Genomic DNA, 19536 nt, shown 5'->3' on the forward strand with positions numbered 1-19536 from the left:
TCTCGAGTCGCTCAGGTCCTCTACAAGACCGTATGGAAGTGATCAGACTGTCGGGCTATGACCTACCCGAGAAAGTGCAAATTGCCACGCAGTATTTGATTCCTAAGGCGGTGACTGCTAATGGACTGTCGAATCAGAAGGTAAGCAAAGGAGCTTATTGTTGGTTGTGGGGTCTTATATACGATTGTTAAAATATCGACCTTTTCGCTCATTCTTATGATATCGCAGTACGCGACATCTAAATTCGATTGGTTTCACTTTGACTATATAGAGTTCTGAGCCGATTCTTTCATCAAATATCCTAGATATATTTTTTTACTAAAATTTAGCATTTTGAGAGGATTGTGGTCAGCGAATGTTTACTTGTTTATTTTACGATTTCAGGTGGAGTTCACGCCGAAGGCAATTGAGGCTCTCATCAAGGGTTACTGTCGAGAGGCTGGTGTGCGCAATCTTGAAAAGCATGTAGATAAGATTATGCGAAAGCTCAGTTTTATGGTTGCCAAGGAGAAGGAACAAAAGTGAGCTCAGCAACACCGGATATGTTGGTGACCGTATGAAAATTCTAAGGAAATTTTTGGGAAATTCCCGTTGACGCATCTACATTTCTACCCTACTTCATATATAAAGTTCTGTAATCAGCTTTGGAAACCCCTGAGCTCAGCTGAGGGAAGAGAATATATCCCAACGCTGACCATCGTATCAACTCATTAATCGCAGTACTTGGGTCTATGGTGGAGTTGCAGGTCGCTCCTTGAGAAGGAAGCCACGACAGCCGAGGAAAAAGTCGCAACCACCGTGGAGGCGAGAGAAGGCGAGGGTGTGGTATCAGAGGAAGAGGAATACGGGAGAAAAGACCCGTTGTTGTCATGGGACGTGAATAAGGAGACTGGATGTGATAACCTGATGAGAGAGGTATGTGGTCAATGTCCGCTACTGAATCCACTCATGAACAGCTCTGATAGTGTGGAGTTTTTGCTATGTTGTTATTATGAAAGTATGATCTTATTGTCGTCGTGCTGGTACGGTGTAAAACAAACTATTATAATGTATAGTATATGGGGTGAGTTATTGATCTGTTTCGGAAGGTGGATATCGATTTTAGGATATTGAAATGATAGCAATGTGCATCTGCCGCAATTTGTGGCTTTTCCTCGTGGGTGACAGTTTGGGTTTCTATCCCCCTTTTGCCGCATTTGCACGCTCAAACTCATATATGCCAATGCGTTGTTGTGAAGAAGCTTATAATTGTTCAGGTGCCTGAGAATGTCGACTGTATCATCACTCCCAAGCGGCTAGTCGATCTAGTTGGCAAACCTGCATTCACGAGCGAGCGCCTCTTTGAAGGTGGTTGGTGTTGACTTTCCTATTCTCATAGCCTTGTTGAGCTAGTGTACGCAGGTACATCTCCTCCAGGAGTCGTGATGGGACTGGCTTGGACAGCAATGGGAGGGACAGTTTTATATACGGAGACTGTCGTGGTATGTCGGGGCTGCGATCAGTCTTCTGTTATATGATGAGGTCAGGTCCCTAGCAATGAACCTAAAGGTGGGATTGAGATAACCGGACAGTTAGGGGAGGTCATGTCGGAGTCTACTAAGATCGCCCTCACTGTGGCGAAAAGAGTGGGCGGCTCTTTTGCGTAGGTGCATGGAGTGGGTCCGGTGATCAGGTTGTTCATTCGATCCAACCTGACTCTAAGTTTTTCGATACGACGAAGATACATTTGCATTTCCCTGAAGGAGCTACTCCAAAGGACGGCCCTTCGGCTGGAGTTACTATTGCTACAGCATTGTGCTCTCTGGTGAGTTGGAGCGCCTCTTGCAATACCGAGGTTGATGTCTTTGCAGGCTCTACAGAGGTCAGTCAAGGACAATCTGGCGATGACTGGAGAGCTCTCGCTCAGTGGTAACAACCTGGATGCACACTGTCTCTTCGGTGTATTGTCTGTTGTCAGGTTTGGTATTACCCATTGGAGGAGTGAAGGAAAAGGCAATTGCTGCCGTCCGAGCTGGTGTCACGACACTGTGTTTACCCCTACAAAATAAACACGATGCAGCAGAGCTACCAGAGTGTGTATAGTCGCGACCGGATTATTAGTTCGTCTTGGCGATCCCCCGCATGTTTGAATGCTTAACTGTTAATAGCTCTTGGAAGTGATTCGATCCGTCGTTCCCTTTGGAGTCGCCAGTCAGTCTATTAATCCGTTAAACACTCGTTTAGACAATCGTGACGTACTCGATCATCATGTTGATTGTGGCTCACATCGTGTGAGAGTTTTCTCTCACGTTTAGGTTTCTGATGGCTTGTAGGAGTTCTGCTGGAGAACCCCTGATACTCGTTTCTCAGGTATCTTAAGAGTAATCTCACGATCTACTTCGTGCGAGACTTCGAGGAGATTGCTCGCATCGCTCTCGGGATCGGCTCTCCGGCGGTGGAAACTGAAGTGGCCAGACCATCTGGCATCGACCACGCGCCAGCACGATGACTTTCTTTCTTCATCAAGTTGACTCGTTCACATTTGCTGTTCCTATCATTCACAAGTTTCTGGAGGATGGGCATCTACTGTGTGCACACTTGAATTCATCACAAAAAAGGTGGCAGCACTGTTGTTGTTCATTGGTATGGTCAATTAGATCCAAATTATTCAACGTTACCAGGGATTCTCACCCTCTACGACGCTCTTTTTCAAGAGACTTTCGTCCGCGATGCGTGTCCGAGTTCAGAGTGAGATTGTGTCATGTAGTGCGTCATCCAGCACTGTCAGGCCGGCCCGCCGAAGAACGCTTGTCCGGAGGGCCTGGGTGGCAGAAGATTGTCGGCAGAATTCAGTGTTCACGATGCGTCCGGGCGGTAGCGGACACGATGGTTCCGGGGAACAGTAACGGAAGATATGTTAAATGGTACAGTTGGTGTAGCGTTCGACGATGGTGACTATCAAATCATGGATTTGAAGGCTGATAGGCTCAGATTCCTCAATAAGTGAAACGCTCACCGTAGCCATGGTTTGTGGATCACTCACACTCGCTTGAATGAGAGTGTTACCAGGGATGGTCCATCCCGGATGGATTACAGTCTTATGAAAAAATGTGTTCTAGCTGTTCCTCTCTAACCCATCAAGGATATCATGCCCAGTATCCCCCGCCCGCGCCGCCAGTGGGAATTCAAACTTCGGGTTGAAGTCCCTGAGGGCGAGTGCCCTTTTGAGGAGGCAAAGTGCCATCTGAAGAAGAACTACCATCTAATCGTTGAGTTTTCGAAGAAACCACACGTTGTAGTATATCGCTGTGGTCGCCATGAGAATTGCGACAAAAAGTTTCGCGTGAAGCCGGAGGGGACCAACGTGGTAGTCCATGAGTCAGGTAGTACTGACTAACAAAATGCGGGTTGATGTTGGACTGTCGCGTATATTAGGTTGCCATACAAGGCGTACCCGTCTGATGAAACGTAAACGTTTGCCGCATCACATCTCGCGGGCCATCGAGCAGTACGCGAGTCAAAATGCCACACCGAGTAGCATCCTGGTTAATCTGGAGGAAGAATTCCCGAACTCTTGGGTGACCCATAAACAGGTGAGCCACAGAACGTAGTAGTAGTAGTGCGTGCGGTTTCACACGCATGCGCGTTTTCTCCTACTTTAGAAATCAGCTTCCCAGTGTGGTAAAATATGCACATGGTTAACCACATGTGTTGGTGAGAATATGAAAATTCTGAGGAAATTTTGGAATATCCTCGTTAGTTCCAGTGCACTTTTCGAATATATTCTTCCAATTCGTATGTGAAATCCTATGATTAGTGAGGAAAACATTGAGCTCAGCTGACGAGAGCGAACATTTTTTGTAGCACTGCAGCTTCCTATCTCAGGCCGTTTTAGAGCGCTTTAGAGAGGCTCTGAAGGGCAAGACGGTAAGTGGCGTATTATCTCATCGAAGGGTGGATGAAATTTATAAGGTGCCGAAAGACGTTCAAACGACCATCGACGCTGAGATGAACAAGTTGTCGTTTCTGGAGCAGAACAGTTCTGAATTTAATATCACCAGAAGCTACCTAGAATGGCTGACGAGCTTGCCTTGGGGGATCTACAGCGAGGTGAGGTGTTGATAGCAATTGTTGTGATGCAGAGTAGGATGAAAGTGAATTTTATGATATTCAGCAGTGTGGAAAAAATATGCACATGGTCAACTACATGTGTTGGTGACAATATGAAAATTCTTGTTGGTTTGTGTTTACTTCTACCCGAATTCACAAGTAATTTTGTATAATTGCTGGAGAAACTCCTGAGCTCAGCTGAGGACAGTAAACATATATTCCTATTCCAACGCTGATATTCAGTGAAGTTATATCTCACATACTTCATGATATTAGTGATACAAATTTGATAGGAGTTATATGAAAAACACTAGTGAAAAATATATTTCACGACTACTACAGGCCGCGAATATCGCGTTTTTCACCGAGTTTTACGATTCCACTTCACGAAAAACGGTTTGTGAAACTCCAATATGTCAAAATGGAGGAAATGAAGTTTTATTTACGCCTATCACTACTGAGTAACTTCCGTGAGCAAGCTTACCTCTGGTGTAATATGCTCGTATTGGGAGAACTTGTAGAGCTTGCTGAAGTGGGAGTGGGCAAAGCTTCAATCTCAGCATGCTACGCCACAATGGGAAGGAAGCACGCTGAGGAGGGTTGGAGATCCCATCGCTTCTGACTGAAGATTAATCATTGAAACGTGAATTGTCTAAAAACGCAATGTTCATCCACATGTGTTGGTAACAATGTGAAAATTGTGATAAAATTTTCTGTTGGTTTTTGAATATTTTTCTACCCGAAATCGTGTGCAAACTCCTATAATTAGCTTTGGAAACTCCTCAGCTCAGCAGCTGAGGACAGCGAACATATATTCCTCTAACACTGCATCGGGTAGTGCATAGCCTCGGCGTATCAGGTCTATAACGAATCGTTATAGTTCGTTATTAACGATGTATATGTTATAGTATCCTATTTTCCCTCTAGGTGGGTATGCTGTTTTTCAGGATAATTTCAATATTGCCCGAGCTTCGGAGGTCCTCGATGAAGATCATTACGGCTTGAAGGATGTGAAGGAGCGTATACTGGAGTTTATCGCTGTTGGAAAATTAAAAGGTAACTTCACGCGTTTTACGTGAAGTGGCGTACTACTCGTCGTGAAAAACGCGATATTCGCGGTGATATGCAGTAGTCGTGAAATATATTTTTCACTAGTGTTTTTCATATCACTAGGGTGGAACTTTATTGGTAATGTTCGAATTGAAAGATTCAGAATAGGTTCACTTCACGGCAAGATACTTTGCTTGGTTGGGCCGCCAGGTGTCGGAAAGACCAGCGTTGGTAAGAGTATTGCGCGCAGTATTAATAGGGAGTTTTACAGGTGAGCTGAAATTGAGTTTTACCCGTTCAACGTGAAGTGGCGTGATACTCGAAGTGAAAAACGCGTTTTGAAGTGAAGTGACTTTGTTGGCGCGTTATTCACCGCTCAGATGAGTTTTTCGCGAAGTGGTGTGAAACTCTGTGTCGTGAAATATGTTTTTCACTAGTGTTTTTCATACCACGGCGGACCGTGAAACTCCTATGTGTTCCGAGTAATGTGGAAAGTTCCCAAAAAATATTATAGATTCCCCTGGCCGTATACTACTACTCTCAGATTCTCGGTAGGAGGGCTCTCAGATGTTGCCGAAATAAAAGGTCACCGACGTACCTACGTTGGAGCCATGCCAGGGAAGATCATACAGTGTTTGAAGAAAGCGAAGACGCAGAACCCTCTGGTTCTTATTGACGAGGTTAGCATTCGGTTGGGAGAGTTTTCTGGATACCATCAAGAATTGTTGTTGTTCATGCGTGCAGCGGACCGCACCACGCGGCACGCAAACACATAGCTTTTCCCCTTTTTCATAGAGTGAGATATAACACTTCGCGAAGACTACCTAAGTATCACAACAACCACTATCGATGTCATCACCGAGGTCAGCTCCCAACTTGTGTATATTCGTTAAATTTGTCTTTCAAGTCGCTGAGAATCTCGCCAGCTCACGTGTAGAGTGTGTTTGATCGTGAGAGTACAAGATTTCTAATAAACTACTCTGGACGTTTTGGAGTATCAAAATCGAGCACATTAGAGTTTCAGCCGTGATATGAAAAACAAAAGTGAAGAACATATTTCACACCTGCAACTTGGCGAGAAAACTAGTGTCAGCGGTGAATAACGCGTAAAACACGTGAAATGCTGCGAGCCTTTCACGCCAAGTGGTGTGATCTGATTGGTGTTATTCGCGAAGTGTTTTCAATTCACTTCGTATCGCAAAAACGCATTTTTCACATGGAGTATTACCACACTGTAGTTGTTGTTGCTTTCATTGCGATGATTTGATCAGATAGATAAATTGGGTCGAGCGTCGCACCAAGGGGATCCTGCATCGGCATTATTGGAGGTTCTCGACCCTAATCAGAACGATAGCTTTACTGATCATTATATGGATGTGAGTTGCCGAGTTGATGGTATGTAAAGAAGTGTTGTATTTGATCTGTCAGGTACCTGTTGATTTGTCGAAAGTGTTGTTCGTGTGTACTGCTAATCAACTTGATACTGTACCGGGTGAGTTTACATGGTGCGTTTTTGAGAGAAAAATCCGGCAAGGAAACACATATTTTAGTATAGTAACGTGACATGTGAAACGCGCAGTCTTTGTCACATTGGTTTTTCCTTAACTACCTTGGAGTTTCACAACCCGGTTTACGTGAAGTGGCGTAAAACTCTGTGAATAACGCGATATTCGTGGTGATATGCAATAGTCGTGAAATATAGTTTTCAGTAGTGTTTTTCATATCACTAGGGTGGTGAAACTCCAATGAATTTCGAGGTAATTTCTTCACCGAAAATACTATATATACTCCCTATTTTGAAACCCAAGTCGCGCACTTCAAACTTGAAAAAAAAGCTCTTCTGCGTGCATCTACTGTAATTCCACTGTGGGAAACAAGAATCATATCAGAATGCACCTGCTATTCACCAACAACGGTATAGAGAGAATTTAGTATATATAGTTGTCAAAATTACTCAGCGATTTAGGGAGTCATCTCGAGTCGCTCAGGTCCTTTACAGGATCGTATGGAAGTGATCAGACTGTCGGGCTATGACCTACCCGAGAAAGTGCAAATTGCCACGCAGTATTTGATTCCTAAGGCGGTGACTGCTAATGGACTGTCGAATCAGAAGGCAAGCAAAGGAGCTTCTTGTTGGTTGTGAGGCCGTATATACAATTGTTAAAATATCGGCTTTTTCGCGAATTTTTATAATATCGCAGTACGTGGCATCTATATTGGATTGGTTTCACTTTGACTATATGGAGTTCTGAGCCGATTCTTTCACCAAATATCCTAGACATAGTTTTTTTACTTAAATTTAGCATTTTTGAAGGATTGTGGTCAGCGAATGTTTACTTGTTCATTTTGCGATTTTAGGTGGAGTTCACGCCGAAGGCAATTGAGGCTCTCATCAAGGGTTACTGTCGAGAGGCTGGTGTGCGCAATCTTGAAAAGCATGTAGATAAGATTATGCGAAAGCTCAGTTTTATGGTTGCCAAGGAGAAGGAACAAAAGTGAGCTCAGCAACACCGCATATGTTGGTGACCGTATGAAAATTCTAAGGAAATTTTTGGGAAATTCCCGTTGACGCATCTACATTTCTACCCTACTTCATATATAAAGTTCTGTAATTAGCTTTGGAAACCTCTGAGCTCAGCTGAGGGAAGCGAATACATCTCAGCATTGACCATCGTATCAACTCATTAATCGCAGTACTTGAGTCTATGGTAGAGTTGCAGGTCGCTCCTTGAGAATAAAGCCACGACGCCCGAGGAAAAAGTCGCAACCACCGTGGAGGCGAAAGAAGACGAGGGTGTGGTATCAGAGGAAGAGGAATACGGGAGAAGGGACCCGTCGTTGTTATGGGACGTCAATAAGGAGACTGGATGTGATAAGCTGATGAGAGAGGTATGAGGTCCGCTACTGAATCCACTCATGAACAGCTCTGATAGTGTAGCTGAGTTGTTATTATGAAAGTATGATCGTATGGTCGCCGTGCTGGTACGGTGTAAAACAAACTATTATAATGTATAGTATATGGGGTAAGGTATTGATCTGTTTCGGAAGGTGGACATTGATCTTAGGACCACCAAAATGATAGCGATGTGCATCTGCCGCAATTTGTGGCTTTTCCTCATAGACGACAATTCAGATTTCTATCCGTTCTTTGCACGCTCAAACTTATATATGCCAATGCGTTGTTGTGAAGAAGCTTATAATTGTTCAGGTGCCTGAGAATGTCGACTGTATCATCACTCCCAAGCGGCTGGTCGATCTAGTTGGCAAACCTGCATTCACGAGCGAGCGCCTCTTTGAAGGTGGCCGGTGTTGACTTCCCTATTCTCAGCTCGCTGTTGAGCTAGTGTATGCAGGTACGTCCCCTCCAGGAGTCGTGATGGGACTGGCTTGGACGGCGATGGGAGGGACAGTTTTATATACGGAGACTGTCGTGGTATGTCGGGGCTGCGATCAGTCTCCTTCTATGTGTCGGGGTCAGGTCCCTAGCAATGATCCTAAAGGTGGGATTGAGATAACCGGACAGTTGGGGGAGGTCATGTCGGAGTCTACTAAGATCGCCCTTACTGTGGCGAAGAGAGTGAGCGACTCACTTGCGTAGGTGCATGGAGTGGGTCCGGTGATCAGGTTGTTCATTCTATCCAACCCGACTCCAAGTTTTTCGATACGACGAAGATACATTTGCATTTCCCTGAAGGAGCTACTCCAAAGGATGGCCCTTCGGCTGGAGTTACTATTGCTACAGCATTGTGCTCTTTGGTGAGTTGGAGCGCCTCTCGCGATACCGAGGTTGATGTCTTTGCAGGCTCTACAGAGGTCAGTCAAAGACAATTTAGCGATGACTGGAGAGCTCTCGCTCAGTGGTAACAATCTGGATGCACGCTGTCTCTTCGGTGTATTGTCTGTTGTCAGGTTTGGTATTACCCATTGGAGGAGTGAAGGAAAAGGCAATTGCTGCCGTCCGAGCTGGTGTCACGACACTGTGTTTACCCCTACAGAATAAACACGATGCAGCAGAGCTACCAGAGTGTGTATAGTTGCGACCGGAAAATTAGTTAGTCTCGGCAATCCCTCGCACGTTTGAATAAGCAACTGTTAACAGCTCGTAGAAGTGATCCGTCGTTCCCTCTAGAGTTGCCAGTCAGTCTATTAATCTATCAAGCACTCGCCTAGAGAATCGTGGCGTACTCGATCATCATGTTGGTTGTGGCTCACATCGTGTGAGAGTTTTCTTTCACGTTTAGGTTTCTGATGGCTCGTAAGAGCTTTGCTGGAGAACCCCTGATACTCTTTTCTCAGGTATCTTAAGAGTAATCTCACGATCTACTTCGTGCGAGACTTCGAAGAGGTGGCTCGCATCGCTCTCGGCATCGGCTCTCCCGCGATGGAAACTGAAGTGGCCAGACCATCTGGCATCGACCACGCGCCAGCACGATGACTTTCTTTCTTCATCAAGTTGACTCGTTCACATTTGCTGTTCCTATCATTCACAAGTTTCTGGAGGATGGGCATCTACTGTGTGCACACTTGAATTCATCACAATAAAGGTGGCGGCACTGTTGTTGTTCATTCGTATGGTAAATTAGACCCAAATTATCCAACGTTGCTAGCACCAACAGCATCACGTGCTGAGCTGATTAACAACTTCGTTGCCTCTCCGCCAATTTGACTGATGATCCTTCGATAGAGGATCTCCGCTTCTGTGTGGCACATGTGCATGCAGTTTGGGGCGAATTGAGTTGACGGTCCGATCATAATGCAAAAGATCAGAACGCGATCAGATTATAGCTGCCGAGACAATCGAAAACTTGTTGAGTAGAGTTGACCTCTATCTTTTCACAGCTAATTTCCACCGCAGTCATCTGTCCGACATGGCATGTCCACCGGCAAGTGCTTTTGCAGAATATGTACCTCTGACACTGTCGAATAGTGAGTGGTAAATATCGACTCGACATATGCGAAATCGACTCGCAATATCGACTTGAGGATATCAGGTGCCGAGATCGCTTTGAACAACCAAAGGGGACGATCTGATGGGGCCCACAATGTTAATCATAATATCAACAGTCAGGTTTGTTATGCCAATGACGCTATACTGCTGTATTAGGGTCCCAGCCGCCTAGCAATGCGCCGACTTTCCGACTCCAAGTACACGAATGGTCGGACGATCTGAGCGGCATTTATAAATACCACTTCCCACGCGTGGGGTCATGGTTGATGCACAACATAGATAAGAGAAGAAGAGATGTGAGTGAATACCAGCGCTTCCTCAGTAACGCTCGTACAGAACGCGTGGGAGTGGAATGATAAAAGTTTAGTCGTAAAGAGAACTGAAGCTATAAGCTGTAAGCTTTTAGAGGGCGGATGGCGCTCTTGATACCCTTAGCTTCGACGAATGGGGCAACTATGCCACCCAAAGATATGACTCAATACACTCGAGTTTTCCAGATGGGGCAACTATGCCACCCAAAGATATGACTCAATACACGCGAGTTCTCCAGATGGGGCAACTATGCCACCCGAAGATATGACTCAATACATTCGAGTTTTCCAGATGGGGCAACTATGCCACCCAAAGATATGACACACAATCTACGAAGATCAATTTCTTCGACACGTCAGGAGTGACATCATTTCCACGCAGGAATCAATGAGTACCCTCGAGACAGATAAGTCATCCCAGAACTGAGGTATATCTCTAAGATTCGACCATCCCAACTTGTAATTCGTGACAACCACTATGAGCACGCACGACGTGATTCCTCTAAGAGTGCGAGATGTCCGTGCCAGAAATGTATCGCTTGAAATTGGCCTCCCGAAGACTCTCAACCCGCACTGGCTTGTGTATATTCAAGAGTGCTCATGGGATTTTGAAATACCCTTTACACCACGCTCTGGTGGAGTTGTGCATATTAAGGCTTGAATGGCACAGCTGCGCTGTCTGGAGATATTCAGCAAGTATCAGTAAGAGCGAAAACCATGAAATATGTGGGTGACTTGTCACTAAAGCGTTCTGATTTGACAACAATGGGTCCAGCTACACTTGTGCATATGTGGGTACCTCCAGAGATAGGCTCGTTACATTGCTGCTAACCAGAGCTGGATTCTCTTTGTGGCAGGCGCTTGTTGGGCCAAAGTACCGTGATTCAACTGAGGAGGGAATAACTGCAGCAACAGATAGTAAACCTCAACAACCTAGCTGGCCGAAGGAAGGCAGAGTAAGTGAACCTATACGTGTAGAGCGCTTGTGGATACGACGCATCACTGTGGCGCTCTGCAGACACCCACGAACCCGAGTTTATCCGACAAGCGCACACGTACACATTCCTCGATCCGACGCCGACATTCCTCCGGAGTTGACATAAACGGGAATGCCCGCATAGGCGGAGTATCGTTGAAGGGAGCTCTTCCCGCAAGGAATGGACTCAATGAAAGTATCGGAACGGCCCAGCTAGGCCGAGATCAACGAACACTCGCACAGCGAGGAAGGCGGCTTAACTCTCGAACACTCAAAGGTTGTTCACTTCCTTGTGAGAGTTCAAGAAGGACGGCTATCCGTCAGATAAGTTTGAGAAGAGAGAATCTGAAGGGATTTCATCCAAAGAAATACAGATGGCCAGCAATGAGAGGCGACAGTTGTTGGGTGTTTTCGATCCCTTGAACATTGATGTATTGAATACTCAAATCGAGCACTCTCACGAGAATATCGCTTATACGGGAGAATCTCCAGTGATAGCCGAAGGTATGCTGCAAGCTCCGGCATCCTCGGAGTTCAGTGCGGTCTCGCGACTACAACGAGAAAGCTCCACGCAACACGCCGGCGAGCATCCAAGAGCTTCTCTACTCGGATGCTGTACTATGTCAGTTACTGAGCGCTCCCCAATACGTAACTCCATGCACCATGTGGGTGGAACGTCAAGAGCCTCTACACTGGGAGCCCGCACTATGCCGGACATCGAGAATGCCTCAACCTTACAACGAGGCACCTGCATGAACTCTTCAAGTACCTTTGCAAGGACCTATCTCTTGGAAGCCCAAACCATGCCGTACACTAGTGAGTCCTCGAGAGCTAGCGGGGCTTCGGAACTGCAACGAGGAAGCTCGACGCACCATGCTGTTAGTCAGAGAATAGACAGCGAGTTGACCTTATCCGCGCTGCGAGCCGGACCAGCTCTGAATGATGACCGAAGAAGTATTCCTAGTCTCAAGGAAATCTTTTCGATCTATCGTTGCCTTGCTTCTTTGTATCAGAGCATGACGAGTTTATCAGCGAGTTAACGGAGAAGTGGGCTTCAGTGGACCTTCTGCCTAAGCGGTATACCTATTTGAAAGATTGGTCAGATCAGTCACTGTGATCCATGTAATTCTCTGTTGTGTTGTCAGTCTTGTTCGGATGACCCGGAACGAGTGTCCTCTAAATGACATACGTAGACATAACCAAGTTTGGGTCAAGTCCATCAGTATCGAACCATTACAAGGCATACACGAGATTGAGCCCTCCTATGCCTAGATAGCTTAGCAGAGGTGATATCAATGAGCGGATCTCCCTCCCGATGGAAGTATGTAGGCGGATATAGGACTCACGAGGCCGAGTCGCTTCCAAGTCTCACAACACAATCCTGCCCTGACCGTTGAGATGATGTTGAACAATCGATGTTCACTATATGGCAAGTCGCGATTTGCAAGGTCATGGCTCAGCTTTATCTATCTCACTTGATACCAGTGTCAGTGTTACAGGTTGTAACCTACAATGCCGCTGACTCAAAGATATCCTTGACCCTGTGGGATTACTACAATGTGTCTACGGCAAGGGCTCGTTCACTAAGTCTCCCCCATTTTCACGAACATATCAAGCAAGCATGGACTAAGCGTTTAGCACTTAGCCAATAGCGCTCAGCTCAGTACGAACTAGCGAATCATTATTCAGCGAACTAGCGAGCTCGTTGTTGTGACCAGCCATACTATCATTCCCTAACCATGGACTTCGTAAACAATGATATCCCCAGTTGGTACAAGGACAACACGATCTTCAGGCACGACACAGTAGCGTCATTCTGTTGGTTCAGTTGTCTGGTCACCCGGGCCGATGCAGGCCCTCAGCATCTTCGTTTCAACAATTCCCAACCTTCTCCCCATGACTTTTACAATCCTTCTCAGGTGGATCATCATGAACTCAAAGGTTCGAGCACCTTCAGTAACTGCAGATTTTGTGAGGTAGCAGTTCACGTTCCCTCGCCGATCCCTTATGTACCGTGCATAGCGATACTGCAATCCTGGGAAGAGAAAGGGCGAAGAACTCGTTCCGGTTGTTGGTACTTGAGATTATCGTCGTGCACTGTTAGAATCGGTTTCGTCATCATGATCTTGCTCTATCTCATTTTTTGCCATATGCAGAGTATTTCAGAGAACGATGGTGAAAGCTTTGCATAACGGGGACCTACAGTGCCCCGAGCGCTGTGCTCGATGCATTCGCTGTATCCCACAGTCACTCTCAGTACTCATCTATTAGCAGGTCGTCATTATATTGCTCCTAGATGATAGCATGTTATTGTCAGTGTCATCCGTCCTCGGACGGCACATCCTGGTGGCGTTTTGAAATTTTATACCGTCGATTAGGGAGTTGGCTTCATGATTTTTCAATTTATCTCTCATTGTTATCATCGAATGTCACTAAGAAGCTTTGGTTGAGTTAGTCGTGAGTACTATGGGGAGGAGCAGCCATCTTCGAAGGCGCCTTGTCGATGATGAACTCTATTAACAGTATTGGACAATCGCTGTTACACAACCCTTGCGATCCTCTTAACCTCTTTTCCACAGAGACTCTCTTCGTCTGCTGGCTCAACAGAGGTTTCCTCGAGTTTTGCGAACTTAGGAAGGCTCGTGAGTGCGTAGGGGAAGAAAATAACCTCCTTTGTGAGTTATATAACGTGTGCGGCGACCGATTCGTGTCAGCTAGAGGATGAATCACGTGATGTCTCGCAGCGATGTGCTCGTGTGAGGATCACGATTGCCGTTAATTATTACTGCCGCTAAAGCGGTGAAAGCTGAGGACGGCTGAATGATTGGAACTCGGTGAACCCATGAACCGCTTCAAGCAGCATCCCTCGTGACACAAGCTGCTACAGTGCCCCATGGCTCTCAAGTTGGGAGGGATAGGAAGCGTTAGAGCGATTCACGGCTCTCAACAAGTTGACTCATCATCTCATGGCAACACAACACACTCACTGATGCACATGAGTCATGCCATCTTTTGTAATAGGAGGAAAATATATCAGGAAACGGAGCTATACATACCAAGACCGGAGGCACTCAGGTCTCCACAGTCACAGTCTTGAGTAGTCATATAGAAATACGCTATGTCAGCAAAGGCCAGTAGGCCTACCACAGTCAGTTCCATCCATGCCAATAGTGAAATTACTTATATTAGCAAAGCTGAACATGTTTATAGAATTATACTCGCACTTAACCCTCTGGAGCCTCTCATATGTTCCATTATGTGGGAAATAACGAGGAATCCACTCATCACGAGTCATGGTTGACTCGACATAGTTCTGATACTTGGTGCCGATGGAGAAGGGCCGCACAGTCTCGGACAAGTTTCTCACCCACGGCATAGCTACTATAGAAGGGTCTCCATTACGACCTAATAGGAAGCCGTGCTCAATAGAGAAGCCACGTTGTCGATGGTCGAAGGAGGTGCACTTCTGACCAGGATCAGGGAGGCAATCAGTCGGCTCCTCGAGCATCTGGTGAGTGTATGGCAATACGTACTTGAAGCAACCATAGCTTCTACAGTCAGCATTGAACAGCTTGGCGGCCATGGCCTCCAGTCCATATAGAGGAATCTTCGAGGGGAAGAAGTTATGTGTCTGTTCGATACTGAACTGGTTCAACACTTGGCGAGTGATATTGAGGCAAGCAGTCATCAGCATCGTCAAGTTCCCCGGCGGGACACCAGGTATACCCTCCACTGGATACAGGTGATGGCAATGGAACGAAGCCCACTGTGCTTCAATCAAGCTCATCTCCTTCAGGGAGGGCAGGGAGCCTGTCGAACCGTTGATTCCAGTAGAAGCTCTGAACGCTGAAGTGACCGCGTAGCAGCTCGAACAGTTGTCAGTGGTGTTACAAGTACAGATAGAGAAGTAATAAGTAGGTGCTGGCATTGGAGAGATCAGCACCGCCGAGAAATCTTCCGAGGAGTCATTCCTTTGCATAAACTCCATGAAGCGGTCCACGTAGGTAGCCAGTCCTCGCACGCTGGACTCATTGACAGACCCGGAAGAAAATAGGACAGTCCCAGCAACGAAGGCCTTGTAGTAGAAATTCACCACTACACCATAGTTGCCACCCATCCCACCGCGAATGGCGAACATGAGATCAGCGTGCTCGTTGGTCAACGTGGCCTTGACAAGTTGAAAGATCTGTGTTGTTTTGTTGAATATGACGACGTCAGCGGCCACAAGTCGGTCTACCCCTATGCCGTACTTGGAGCTGAGCAGACCGTGGCCACCACCCGAAATGAAGCCACCAACTCCAACGCTCGGGAACCAGCCACCAGCGAAACCTAGAGGGGGATCATGATATGCCAGTTTAGTGTAGACGTCGATCAAGCTGAGGCCTCCACCCATCTGGACTATATAGTCGCCATCGACCATTTCAACATCGAGATTCTTGAGCCGCTGCAAGCTGAGGACGATGCCGTTGTTGACGCTACTCTGGCCGATGTAGGAGTGGCCCTCCCCGCTACGGATGGCCACGGGGACCTTGTAGTTGTGGCAGATGGTCAGAACCGTGATGAGCTGTGTGTAGTTGTCTGGAAACACCATCGCGGCTTGAGTGATGTTGTAGGCAGACCCAAACTTGAAGTAGATAGGATCAGGTATGTTGCTGGTGAGCGTCGCGTTCATAGGGAGGTCTCGTTCGAGGTCATGAATAGCATCAGTAACAGGGTCGGAGGCCTCAACCAGATACTTTAAGTTTCGGGCGTATACTGCCAAAAAGACGATGGCGAGCTTCCAGGCTTCGTAGGTCATAAATCGAGAGGGAACAGTGCAGATCCTTGATGATGGACAGAGCCTGGTACCTCTATGCGCCACAAGACTCGTTCGTTTCGAAACGTGTGCGGGTATCCGAGTATAACTGTCCACCGCCGCAGCTTCCAGAAAACAATCCCATGGACCATCATCATACCAGAGGCAACAGATAAGATACGCAGTTCTAAGACAGTTGGCTTCCGACTTCGAGTTGGCTCGGTGAGCCCTAAGAGCCCTGCCGTCAAGCCTGCCAAAGGAGGCCGATCCAGGCGAGTGATGCTGCGGCCCTGGACAAGAGGTATGACCACTCACGATCAGACCTAGTCCGCTGAATAAGACAGATTATGACGCCTGGTTGTTTGGCATCATGACTTGGTATATCATGTTCTGTGATAATATACTTTTCCAAAAGCGACACCCAGCGGTGCTGTCTGTTTGTTACTTCATCTCGTCATAACATATCGATTATGAAGGTGATTCAACCACCATTTAAGAGAGCGTACCAGAGTTCGCCAAATATTCACATGCGCTGAAAAATGCCGAGGGATGAGGCTTTTCTCGAACACCCCACAGAAAGAGAACGTCATTCAAAACCCACGGCCTGTGTACACCTCCAGGATGGGCCCGAAAACATCCTTACTGCCTCATCAACGTAAAGCCGTGGTTAAAAACTTCCAACAATTTGTCTCAGTCGGAGGTTCGAAAATTAAATTTCTTTCGCTTCTTCGTGCGGGGAAGAACTCGGAGGTATCACGTCTCGTCGCGCTGACTTACAACACAACAGCCTTAATAGCAAATGAGCGTTTCTATTAACCTAGTACATATGCTCGTATAGAATAGCAGTAGCAGCAAGACCCCAATTGTCAATTATTATATAATACTAGAGGAGCTCACTAGCTAGTCGACGCCACTACATCGGCTGACCAAGCCGACACTAACGGTGTATTTCAATAAACTACAGAACTCAGAATGCTCACAAGACAGCCACCTCGGAGGCGGAGAACCAAGTGAAGGGTGGACTCTTTCTGGATGTTGTAATCCGATAAGGTACGTCCATCTTCGAGTTGTTTACCAGCGAAGATGAGACGCTGCTGATCCGGAGGGATACCCTCCTTGTCTTGAATCTTCGCCTTCACATTCTCGATGGTATCAGAGGCCTCCACATCGAGAGTGATGGTCTTACCCGTGAGAGTTTTCACGAAGATTTGCATACCACCTCGCAGACGAAGAACCAAATGGAGGGTTGACTCCTTCTGAATGTTATAGTCGGACAAAGTGCGACCGTCCTCCAACTGCTTGCCAGCGAAGATCAAACGTTGCTGGTCCGGAGGGATACCCTCCTTGTCTTGAATCTTCGCCTTGACATTCTCGATGGTATCAGAGGCTTCCACATCGAGAGTGATGGTCTTACCCGTGAGAGTCTTCACGAAGATTTGCATGGCTGAGTGAGCTTGAACACAAATACGGTTACCAAAAACAACACATCAACAGCGAGTTGGTCTACAGACACACCATAGAGGCGCGAATCCCTCAATGCTTCATCACACAAGTTTATCATTAGAGTTTCACCACCCTAGTGATATGCAAAACACTAGTGGTAAATATATTTCACGACCACTGCATATCACCGCGAATATCGCGTTTTCCACAGAGTATTATGCCACTTTACGTATAGCGGGTGAAACTCCATTCCCCAATGACAAGTCCCTATTGAAACCTAAGCTCCGCTGTACATGCCTTAAGCCACCAAAATCTTTCAAACTCATCTTGCGCCCGCGTACAACGTTTCGATTCTCTGTGTAAATCTCGCTCGCCTTGCTGATCGATACCGTAGGCGAACGCTATCAAAAGAGCCTCTATCCAGGAGTCTATCAGGCAACATGGTAATACGGGAGGGTATGTATGTCTACGAGGTTGTATTGCTAGTCTCATCACTTGATTGGAGTTTTCTTATTATAATTTTGGTGGTTGTTTCAGACTAAGGGTACCACTTCGTTCGGACGTAGATTGACCAAATCTCACGGCCTCTGCGTACGCTGCGGCAAGAGATCGTAATACTCGACTTCAACAGCATTTCCAATTCATTTTCTGTCAGTTTCCATACTCAGCAGAAGCACTGTGCTTCTTGCGGCTTCCCCAACAGGAAGATGCGAAGCTTCAACTGGTCAATCAAGGCTAAGCGTCGTCGCACCACCGGTTCTGGTCGTTGTCGTTATCTCAAGCTTGTCGACCGCAGAGCTAAGAACGGCTTCAAGGAGGGTACTGTTGCTAAGAAGGCTGGCGTCGCTGCCTCCAACTAAGGGGAGTAGCTCAGCTTGTATGGTCTATACGACTGTTCCTGGTACTTTCGAAGAAAGAGAGTAAACTGTTGTGTTTCTAGAGTTGTCCTCATTTAAAGGGAAATTTTCACGATATCGAATGCGAACTACATTTTGAAAGTCTGTCGGGTAAGCATTTACGTGAAGTTGTTGTTACATTGAATTGTCGTAACAACGTACTGCTGTTTTACCGCTATTGCTGATTATTATTACTCATTCGTAGCATCACACACTAGCAATGGTGGCTACCACTACTTGGCACTTCATCATCTGGGGGTTTATCAATTTGGCGTGGATCTGTGAAATGTCTGTATACTATTTTATATTATTCATTGGAGTCTCACGGCCACCCAAGTGATATGAAAAACATATTTCACGACTACTGCATATCACCGCGAATATCGCGAGTTTTACGACGCCACTTTACGTAAAACGGGTTGTTGTTAAACTCCAATATAATATAGCATCAATATACAGAATGGATTGTAGTGAAATATTGTAATATAAATAGCATATAGATATTACCTGGACTATATGTTAGAGTTTCACCACCACCCTAGTGATATGAAAAACACTAGTGACAACATATTTCACGACTACTGCATATCACCGCAAAATCAGCAATTCTCACAGACCAGTCACAGTTCACATTGCAGTTGACTCAGTGCTAATGGCGGTGACTCCTCGAAAAGATGATAATGGTGACGACACTGCAGTGTCACCACCCACATACGGCTTTCTGGGTTACTCAGAGTGGCTTCTGGTATCCTTATTAACCCGAAAAGAGGGAGTGTCGAGAAAAGTAGATGGTATGGAGCCTCAACAGATCCAAGACTTACTCTCATCGTCGGCGCCTATAACACTACTTATTGCTGGCATCGAGTTAGTTTTTTTCCACATTTTTCTGCGATTATTCACCAGAACAATATGGTTGAAATTAATCGTGATTATTGTGGTATTAGTTCAACAACAACGGCAGTTGCGATCGTATTACATGGGTTCGCCGTGGCGAGTACCAACTTGTGATCTGCGATATTTCTCTCTAC

General features: G+C 46.3%; 4 protein-coding genes across 4 annotated transcripts in view; 2 read left to right on the forward strand and 2 right to left on the reverse strand.

Moving 5' to 3' along the window:
* Positions 1–9574, forward strand: part of Pmar_PMAR001401 (ATP-dependent protease La, putative) — a gene marked incomplete at both ends in the record, with an annotated part of 19894 nt that extends 10320 nt beyond the window's left edge. Inside the window, 9 exons of the mRNA XM_002783509.1 lie at positions 16–140; positions 385–521; positions 747–915; positions 8348–8438; positions 8493–8716; positions 8764–8895; positions 8942–8999; positions 9049–9163; positions 9436–9574. Coding sequence (XP_002783555.1) covers positions 16–140; positions 385–521; positions 747–915; positions 8348–8438; positions 8493–8716; positions 8764–8895; positions 8942–8999; positions 9049–9163; positions 9436–9574 — 1190 coding nt within the window. The remainder of the gene's footprint in view (positions 1–15; positions 141–384; positions 522–746; positions 916–8347; positions 8439–8492; positions 8717–8763; positions 8896–8941; positions 9000–9048; positions 9164–9435) is intronic.
* A 4921-nt stretch (positions 9575–14495) lies between these two features.
* Positions 14496–16172, reverse strand: Pmar_PMAR001404 (hypothetical protein; the record flags this gene model as incomplete). The annotated part of the gene is made up of 1 exon (XM_002783510.1): positions 14496–16172. One exon carries the CDS (start codon positions 16170–16172, stop codon positions 14496–14498), a length of 1677 nt encoding a protein of 558 aa, XP_002783556.1.
* Positions 16173–16964: 792 nt separating this feature from the next.
* Pmar_PMAR001405 (Ubiquitin D, putative) lies at positions 16965–17644 on the reverse strand. The gene has a single exon (XM_002783511.1). The coding sequence runs from the start codon at positions 17609–17611 to the stop codon at positions 17120–17122; it is 492 nt and encodes a 163-aa protein (XP_002783557.1). The 5' UTR covers positions 17612–17644; the 3' UTR covers positions 16965–17119.
* A 408-nt stretch (positions 17645–18052) lies between these two features.
* Pmar_PMAR001406 (60S ribosomal protein L37, putative) lies at positions 18053–18525 on the forward strand (the record flags this gene model as incomplete). The annotated part of the gene is made up of 3 exons (XM_002783512.1): positions 18053–18055; positions 18150–18223; positions 18268–18525. 3 exons carry the CDS (start codon positions 18053–18055, stop codon positions 18470–18472), a joined length of 282 nt encoding a protein of 93 aa, XP_002783558.1. The 3' UTR covers positions 18473–18525.
* Positions 18526–19536: the final 1011 nt, after the last annotated feature.

The sequence above is a fragment of the Perkinsus marinus genome, assembly GCF_000006405.1.
Source record: "Perkinsus marinus ATCC 50983 genomic scaffold scf_1104296936976, whole genome shotgun sequence".
Taxonomy (NCBI): domain Eukaryota; phylum Perkinsozoa; order Perkinsida; family Perkinsidae; genus Perkinsus; species Perkinsus marinus.

Coding starts and splice junctions, on each gene's coding strand:
- Pmar_PMAR001405 (XM_002783511.1), bottom strand. CDS start 17,611: ATGCAAATCTTCGTGAAGACTCTCACGGGTAAGACCATCACTCTCGAT.